Source organism: Saccostrea cucullata, unplaced genomic scaffold, assembly GCF_032062105.1.
Source record: "Saccostrea cucullata isolate Sc308-1 unplaced genomic scaffold, CSIRO_AGI_Scuc_v1 ctg15509, whole genome shotgun sequence".
NCBI classification, from domain to species: domain Eukaryota; kingdom Metazoa; phylum Mollusca; class Bivalvia; order Ostreida; family Ostreidae; genus Saccostrea; species Saccostrea cuccullata.
The window spans coordinates 4,313-14,317 of NW_026918489.1; the positions used below are offsets into that span (position 1 = coordinate 4,313).

The 10,005-nt window shown below is 35.9% G+C and overlaps 1 protein-coding gene across 1 annotated transcript; it reads right to left on the minus strand.

Moving 5' to 3' along the window:
• Positions 1-840: 840 nt before the first annotated feature.
• LOC134267164 (uncharacterized) lies at positions 841-5,107 on the minus strand (the record flags this gene model as incomplete). The annotated part of the gene is made up of 2 exons (XM_062749383.1): positions 841-4,602; positions 4,984-5,107. Coding segments are annotated over 2 exons (3,765 nt in total), but the record flags the coding sequence as incomplete, so codon positions are not given.
• Between the last annotated feature and the right edge of the window lie 4,898 nt (positions 5,108-10,005).

Below are 10,005 nucleotides of genomic sequence, written 5' to 3' on the forward strand. Positions count from 1 at the left end.
AGCAGAATGAAACTTTGGTGTTAGTTGTACCTTCTTTTGTAAAACGTGCCCCAGGGTATTTAAAAATCATGTATACAGTGTAAAGGGAAAACAATGCCATAAAAACTTAAATCAGAAACAGAGTTTTGGATATAAGAATATTTCAATCACTATAAATGTATAGCATATTTATTGAAGTAAAATGGAAAACTGTAAAAAGACATACTCGATCGTGCAAAATGCTTCTCCAAAAATATCCTGGAATACAATGTATATATTTGGGTACTGAGTTGTTGAAGTATTGTTTACAGTGAAACTCTTACTTTATTGACATAACCATGCATGTTCTCTAAAACGATTTGATTTTAAAACTTTTCTCCTCATGTTTTTTTTTATCAGATGGTTCTAACTTTAAATTATTTGAAGAAGAAAAGAAGAGTTGTATTTCTTACAATATGCGTACATCGGGTCAAGCTAACAATGTAGATCAGAGACGTACATTTTCCTCCCCCTTTTTATATTGACTATACACGTTCTTACAGGTAATTGTTCAATATTATTACAGTGAGAGTATTTAATTAATAAAATATAGACAACTACTGATACTTTAACCTTAATTATATTTGTAAATATTCATATGCTTCTTATAATTGAAGGGGTTATTCAAACATCACCCTCCCAAAATAACAAAGAAACACTTTATTACTTTCTTTTAATAAAGATATCATTTCCTAAGTTAAAAAGAGTATTCACAAACGAAAGTACAGATACATATGAATATTATTATATATATATATGCATTACACACATTCCGTTTATTTCATATCAAAATTTTTTACATAAAATCTATTCCTCATACCAACAGAAGATGTATAACCATAAAGCAGTCTTTTCTTAAACTCAAAGTACATGTGCTTTCAATAGTTTTAATATGGATTTTAAACAAAACATAACTGTGAACGTTTTCTTTTTTTTTGTAATATTAAACAATAACAACAAAAGAATCACCCCCTTTCAGTCCGGAACTTCTAATAAAAGCATGGAATGCCTCCATTTTGACATCTCTTTCCATTACGTTGACGGACATTACAGTGGCCCCACTACCTCCCTGTAATGTAAACGAGAAGGGGTAGGCTTCACAATAGAACGGATATCTGATTCCGTTAGACTTGATGTACCCAGAGCATGCCTCCTTGTCGTTGAATGATTTGATTTCTTTATTTTCTGTAAATGTCATCCTGTCACCATGATACATTTTCCCCATTTTTATGTTCTCACAAATCGCGATCATTTTGTAACAATAGGGTCTGAGATCGAGTACTTTAGAAGTGGATTTTACTACAGACAATGTTGGTGGTTGTTGTGATAGACTTTGTTTCTTTATCAAACTTCCATAAACTTGTTTTATTTCTGGACTGTAAACCAAACTAGCTAACAGGTTTATGAGAGACAACTTAACCTTTGTAACATTGTCATACTCATTTACTTGGACAACATTACCTGATCTATCTAAACCGTAATAATCACCAGTATTAGTAATTAATATTGGCATTATATGTTTAGTGGTTAAAACGTAACTTTTCTTTAATTGGTTTAAAGACTTAAGGCCAAAAATATGAATGCCTTCATTTGTTAAAGCTTTTGTCAGGCCTGTCGGGCAACCACTACTGTTTACTGAATTTAAACACGTTCTTACTGAAGTGAGCACTGATAAACTCTCAGACATTTTTCTATTGCAAGATACTCCACTAGTATTTGAAAGAATAGGGTACAGCATGCTACATCTCCGAATGGGTGTTTCTTTGGTAGAATGAAAAACCTTTGAGCAACAGAAGGATTCCGTTACAGTTCTTGATATATTAACTCCAGTCCAATCAAAAAGTTTCCTTTCAAATTTTCTTTCAAACAAAGAGAAACCTACTTGCCCGAAAATGTACAGAGAACCTTGTAATACGTGCCCATTGACATCTACAAAATGACAGAAGTTTCGATTTTGTAAATTCAAAGCAACGTTAGTTTGCACACTTCCTGTCAGAACATCAATGTCTCCTCTTACCCCAAATCGCGCTAAAGTGCCACCGACAGAGGCAGTGACACTTGTGGTCAGGTTTGCTTCAGGCTTTGCAACAACATTCACTTGCTGTGGTACCAAATCACCATCATTTCCAACAATACTGAATCCATATCCAAAAGAAACAGGCGCACTGACCCCCACCTTCAAATTGATTGAGGCTATTCCAAATATACCATAGGTAAAAGTAAAGTTTCTAAATTGAAAGTGCTCAGAAAGGGTGTGCCTGATAACACCATTGTTTGCCTTACATGGATCTCCTTCTACGATACCCAAATTTAGCTCAAATCTCCATGATTTCATGAATAAGTCGTACTCTCGTCCAAATAAATTTAAGGTCATAAAAACTGAAGACATAAACATACCAGAGTCAACCAGCGAGTTAGCAGATCCTGCCTCCAAAACATTTATACGTTTACCAAACACCTTTATGCCAAGGTTTGAATTAGCATTAAAATCATACTCAGAGCCACGTATTTGAGAATCCACCGACATATTAAAATACACACCAAAATTCTGAGACTCTCGTTTTAGCTCAAAAAGTTGTACTTCGGGGTTCTGAAGTTTGAAAATAATTTCGTTTATTTTCAATGATTTGGAGTGAAAATCCTCCTTTTGTTTCTCTGTACAAATGCCATGTTCATGTAGCTGAAGAAACATGTGTTTAATAGCAAAAATTATTCCTACATCTTTCGTGTTGTAAGCTATCTGTAGAATAGAATTTGAGGCATTCTTGTTGATCCAATTTCCTTTATATTTTAGCGTCTTTATACATTGAAGAGCTACCGTTTTATTTCGTGTATTCAAAAGGGCGTGTAAAACAAGCTTGTAACTTTTTTGCCCAGGAATATTTTTCAGAGCTCTTAAACAAAGGATTTTATAAAATGTTTCCATGTTCTCTAAAACTTTTGACAAAGGCTTTAAAGCTTTTTCTGAGTGAGTATTCCCTAAAGCTGAAATCAATAAACAAATTTCATCGTGAGGGACATTATTCTGGAATAATTTTTCAGTCAAGATAGGAACAACTTTCTGATCCAATCCCCTATTTCCCAGTACTCCAAGAACTAAAACAGCTCGAGTTTTAACATCCTCATCCAGGGTGTTACTTAGAAGTTTACGCATTAGCGAAACCATATCTTCGGAGGGCTTTATCATTTGAGCCACGGAACCCAAGGCAAGGTAATGATCACCATTCACTTTCTCCTTAGCATTTAAAAGTTGCATCAGGATTTTCTGTCCCGATAAGGTTTGCGATGACCCAAGAATCGCTATGAGAAGTGACCTAGAATCTCTGTCTGTGACACTTTGAGAGAAAATCATTTTTCCAATGATGGAAATGGTATATTGGTTTTTCCTTACCAAATCAAGACCAAGTGATAGACGAAGATTTGGGAATGGGTGACGAAGAAGGTGACCAATTTTCTGAGGAGCATTGCTGTATTTGTATTCCTCCTCCATTGAAATCCTCCTGAACGCGAACTCGTCGATGGGAGAAGACTGGATATTTTTAAATGCTAAGACCATCTGTACATTTTCTAGTTCATCTTCTAATTCAGCTTCAGTCATTTTCTTCATGGAGACAAGAGATCCGATTGCAAAGACCCGCCCTTTACAAGACGGCAAAGGCGATAAATTCGATTCATCTCCGTTTATAGAGTCGTTAACATTCATATTTTTACCGATCTCAAAAAACTCTGACATGGTGATAATTTGAGGAGCCCCAGTCTCTCCCATACATATTTTCTTTTCCTCGCGATCGGTAATCATATTCTCTTCATTTTTTACTTCTCTTTTAAAATTAAAGCAACCCATGCCATTTTCAGATTTTAGTCGATGGCGAAGCAAATAAGTTTGTTTCCCGTCATTAGTTGAAGTCTCTTCGATCCTGTCCTCGTTTGATGGCGCTGTTTTACAGTCAATAAAGCTAAGTAAAAGTGCTATTAAGTTTGCCTGGGCTTTGGTAGAAGAATTGTAGTAAATATTTATAATTTTTCCAGTCATCATATCTTGAGAAAACATAATTTCAATGCGCAATAAATTCTTTAAGACTTGGTCGCATGTATCATTTTTTAAATCTGTTATTTGTTTTCCAAAGTCGGAGTGACAAATTGCATTCAATATCCGAAGCATCCCAATCGACTCATTTGTCTTTCTTTGGACAGTAGAAATGGAAAATGTTATGTTTACATTGGAAAGGAATTGTTGAACATCTACTCCATTAGTGTAGGAATCAGTATTCATCATAGTATTACTTTCCATTGTATGGGATATAGATATATTGTAGATATATCTCACGGTGGGATTAAATCCGGGTGCGAAGGGCATCTCGCATGTCATTCCTTGCCAACCATTCTCACATGTACAGGTATCAGGAGCTGTGCAGTTTCCGTGCAGACTGCAGGACATTTCGCATATTGCCTGGTCGCACGCAAGGCCTGTCCAACCAGAATTGCAGTTACAGGTGTTTGGGCGCACGCAATCTCCTTGATGGCACATGCTTATACAAACGGGCTCGTCGCAAAAATGTCCTGAGTATCCAACGGGACATGATGCTGAAAAAATTGGGAGATCCTTGTTTTACACTTAATCATATGCTGTAAGTAACCGAGTTCTGGTAAAAATACAACATATCAATTATGCTACATTATACAGTAGCTGACCATAATTTTGATCCCAAAATGGCGACCGCCAATAAATGTTGGGTTACGCTTTTCTAATGTAAAACAAACAATACATACATTTGTGAAAAGTAGATATAACTTAAAGGCCTGGAACAAAATTCATTAGTACTATGATTTTGTCCTAGAACTTAAAGTTAGTCCTAATTTTCAAAAATGTTATCTTTCCTTTAGACTTTCTGACATGTGCATTACTTTGATAAATTGAAATTACTTTAGACCAGATATTTAATTAATAATAATACAAAGACTTACAGAGAGGACTGGGGTTGTTTGATGCCTGGTTCTCCTTTCTCAGTGTTAGAGGAATAAGAATAGCAAGAACAAGTACAACAACCAAGACAACGGCTATCACCAATCCTATTATCCTTCTATTCACCTACAAAATAATCAGTTTCAGGCAATAATAAATTGAGGGGAATCATAAAAAATGCTCAAATAAATAATCTAAACTGTTTTTATTTCATAATTATGCAAATTCCCGAAACTTTAAAACCATATGGGGGGTGGGGGGTTAAGTATCGGATGGCTGTGGGTTGATGGGAGTAGGTTAGTAGGTAATAATTTATCTTCACACATAATTACAACAAATAAAAGCTTTTCAAAAGGCTTGCAATTGTCTGGCTAAGGCGATCCTTGTCATTTAGAAGTATACAGGCATGTAAGAAGAAGTGATGAATATTTCCTTTCGTTTTTAAGGGGGGGGATAAATATTTCAGTCTCTTTTTAGGTCACCTGAGTTTACTATCCGTTTGCTATCCGTTTTCGTCCGTCGTTCGTCGTCCGTCGTGTGTTAAACATTTGAACATTTTCATCTTCTTCTCTGCAACCACTGAACCAATTTCAACCAAATTTGGCACAAAGCATCTATGGGTGAAGGGAAACAAAAATTGTGAATTTCATGATCCCTGCCCCCCTGGGGCCTGAGGGGTGGGGCCAAAACCACTAAAATTAATGCAATCTTTAAAAATCTTCTTCTTTACTCCTGGACATCAAGCAGTCAAACTGTTTGCATGATTGTAATCAGCATTGAGTCCTCTACCAAAATTGTGAAATTCATGGCCCTGGGGTCAGGGGTTCTAGTGCTAGGGCGGGGCTAAATAAGTATATAGTGAAAATGCATTATTTCTTTGAAAATCTTCTTCTCTGCTCCTGGGTATTAAATAAACCAACTAAGTACATAGTTATGATGAGCAAGAGTGCCTCTACCAAAATTATGAATTTTGTGGCCCCAGGGTCAGGGGTTCTGGTGTTAGGGTTGGGCTCTATTGATTATATATATTGAAAATACATGATTTCTTTGAAAATCTTCTTCTCTGCCCCTGGGTATTAAATAAACTAACTAAGTGCATAGTTATAATGAACAGGAGTGCCTCTACCAAAATTGTGAATTTTATGGCCCCAGGGTCAAGGGTTCTGGTGTTGGGGGGGGCTCTATTGATTATATAGTGAAAATATATGAATTCTTTGAAAATCTTCTTCTCTGCTCCTAGGTATTAAATAAACTAACTAAGTGTATAGTTATGATGAGCAGGAGTGCCTCTACCAAAATTGTGAATTTTATGGCCCCAGGGTCAAGGGTTCTGGTGTTGGGGGGGGGGCTCTATTGATTATATACTGACACGCAAAAGAAACGCAACACCCTACTTTAGGGGGCAATAATTATGTAAAATAAAGAATTTTGTGTCTTAAAATTATGAATATCTTCAATTTGGTAAACATCGGTGATTTAACGGTTGAACGATTTCCATACCATAACCGGAAGTCAAGTTTGAGTCTGCTTAACAGAAATCAAAAATTGCATGTTTAACAAAACATTTGGCAATATTGTGGAGTTTTAAGGGTTTTTACTGTTCATCATAAGTAATGCAGCAATATTTCATAAAATAAACTCTCCTTTCGTTTCCCGTAACGATGCTAAGGCTACTTGAAAATGGCTTATGTACGCATTTCCATAACTCTAGCTGGAAAATTTTGATGTAAAGGTGATGGAGAGCTGCTGATGCGAAATTTCACTACATTACGCCTCAACAGGGTCTTACGTATCATGTGCATTAAGGACATTCCTTGTACCAGAAGTCCAAGGGTGGCTACACTGCTCTAAGTTAGAGAAAATTCGACCTAATCATCTGAAAAACGGGCATTTAAAAATGCCAAAGAATAATTCCTTCGCTCAGATCTCGATATTAATGAACCTGTTGTATCGTAGAAATTAAGCTGCAATTGTTGTTTAGTGCAGTCTTGCACGTTTTACTTGAATGGCTGGGAGGGGGGTGTTTAAACAGTGATATTTTACTTAGTAAAATAAACAGATAAACATTTTACATTTTTATCAAATCTTTGATGTTCTGAAAAATGATTTTAGCCTTACTTTATTCGCTTTTGAAAATCATAAGATATAAAAATCAACATTTGTAGATTACAGCTTGTTGCGTTTCTTTTGCGTGTCAGTATATAGTGAAAAAACATGAATTCTTTGAAAATCTTCTTCTCTGCTCCTAGGTATTAAATAAACTAACTACCGTATATACTCGCCTATAAGTCGGTTTTTTGGGAGTTAATCTCTGGTTTAAAACTCATAGTCCGACTTATAGGCGAGCTATCAAAAGTATGGTTATATATGAGATCAGTCCATCTGATATGAAAGCTTATTAAATACAACCGACTTATAGGCGAGTATATACGGTAAGTGCATAGTTATGATGAGCAAGAGTGCCTCAACCAAAATTGTGAATATTATGGCCCCAGGGTCAAGGGTTCTAGTGTGGGGGGGGGGGGCTCTATTGATTATATAGTGATAATACATGAATTCTTTGAAAATCTTCGTCTCTGCTCCTAGGTACTGTATTAAATAAACTAACTAAGTCCATATTATGATGAGCAAGAGTGCCTCAACCAAAATTGTGATTATTATGGCCCCAGGGTCAAGGGTTCTGTTGGGGGGGGCTCTATTGACTATATAGTGATAATACATGAATTCTTTAAAAAATCTTCTTCTCTGCTCCTAGGTATTAAATAAACTAACTTAGTGCATAGTTATGATGAGCAAGAGTGCCTCAACCAAAATTGTTAATTTTATGGTCTCAGGGGCAGGGGTTCTGGTGTTAGGGTGGGGGTCTATAGATTATATAGTAAAAATGCATGAATTCTTTGAAAATCTCTGCTCCTAGGTATTAAATAAACTAACCAAGTGCATAGTTATGATGAGCAAGAGTGCTTTTACCAAAATTGTGAATTTTATGGTCCCAGGGTCAGGGGTACTGGTGTTAGGGCAGGGCTCTATGGATTATATAGTGAAAATACATTAAATCTCTGAAAATTTTCTTCTCTGTCTCTGGGTATGAAGCAGATAAACTACCTATATAGTTATGATGAGCAAGGGCCCTAATCTTGCAGAATTGTGAATTTCAAGGCCCCAGGGTAGGGATGGGGGTGGAAATCTGCTCCTTTGTATATTTTTAAAACATTTATTTATTTTTTGATAGGCAATTTTAAGGGTGCCTTTTTAAAATTTGTGCAATGTGTGGACATAGGGTCAGGAGTTTATGTCACAGTGTTAGGGGCACTACTGATTAGTTGGAATGCATTTTTGTTCCCATACCCTGAGTATGGGTATTCAGTAACCAAGCTAAGCAACTGCTAAGTGTATAGTTATGATGATCAATGGTGCCTCTTTCAAAATTGTGAATGCCATAGCATCTGGCTTAAAACATGAATCAAATTCAATAACTGGAAAGTTGTTGCATAATGCTCAGGTGACCTGTAAGGCCCGTGGGCCTCTTGTTTGAAGATAATGGTCTTTCTAACTCATCTGATCCAAAGGATTAAGTGAGTTTTATTTGTCCGTTGTCTCTTGCCTTGTTGTTGCCAAGAATATGTGAAAATATCATTAAATTTTATTCAGTGCTATAGAAAGAATTGCGGATAAAAGATTGGTACCCATCAATATTTTGAAAGAATGACCGTGTCCATGTTTTGCTCTGAGAAACCCAAAATATGTGCCTGATCAAAAACTAAAATAGGAGTTCACGATGACACTATGTAACAAAGATCTGTGAAAGGCTAATTAAATTTTTCAGTGATAAAAGAGGAGTGCGGATAAGAGATGGGTACTCAAAAGCGTAAGGGACAAACTGACATCCCAATCCCTATACGCGTATAACCTCACACTTTTCAACCCGGGGGGGGGGGTGGTGGTGGTGGGGGATTGGGGTTTAAGAATGTGTAATTAAATTGACCAACACTACGTGTCTGAGATGAAATCTAGTCAACCAGCATGTGTTGTCATTCAGTCATCGTACTGACAATTGATCTCTGTAAGCAACTATTTGCGAAATAGTCACATAACGTAATTCCCCTAGACATACATATCCCGTTATTGTACTAAGACCCGCCTATTCTACTCATCTTTATTCATAAAGAAACATATGGTCACAAATATTAAAAATATTATAGTTTTTCACGTTGTTAATTAAGAATTATCACTCTTTTCTTTACAAATAACTTTAGGAAAAAGTAAATTAATGAAAGAAAAATAACAATTCTTTGCAAAATTTTATTCATTTCATTTATATAAACATTGTTGTAGTATCTATTTTCATGATTTTTAGGAAAAAAACACCACCTAGCCTGGGTTTAAGTGCTAATCAAGTACATAAGTATGAGAGGTATTTATTCCCTATTTTAAATCAAAGTACTCAGAAGTACAGAGAGCCGGGCTCATTTACAGAGTAGAATGGATTGCTTGCATGAATCACGTTTATATTCTGATGAAAAAATTATTTTAAAACTATTAATATAAATGATAAGACACTGACAGTGAGTTTTTCAATCCTAATACCACGGTCCGATTTTGTCAGAATCAGAATTAATCTGATACCGCGGCTGAATGTAAACAAACAGGCTAGTCTGGTTCCCTCTCCTGTTTTACCTCGTATGTGTAGAGAACTACGGTAACACTGATTATCAAAAATCCTTACGCTAATGAACTATGTTCTTTGACTTATGAAGTTTACAAAGTCATTACTACTAATGTTTATTTTATATAGATAAAACTTCGTTTCATTTTTGTTGCTTTATTTAGCGTTTGTATTATCTCAAAAGCGGTTGAGAGTAAGAACTATATTTTTGCACGTAACTTTAAAATGGCGACTATGGGGTCAACATTCTGCCTTGAACAGGATCACATAAGCCGGCAATTGCTCTTTGAGCAATAAGCCCGGCTAAAAACCAGATTTGCCTTCTCGTGATATGACGTGTGGTCATAGAGGATGTTTC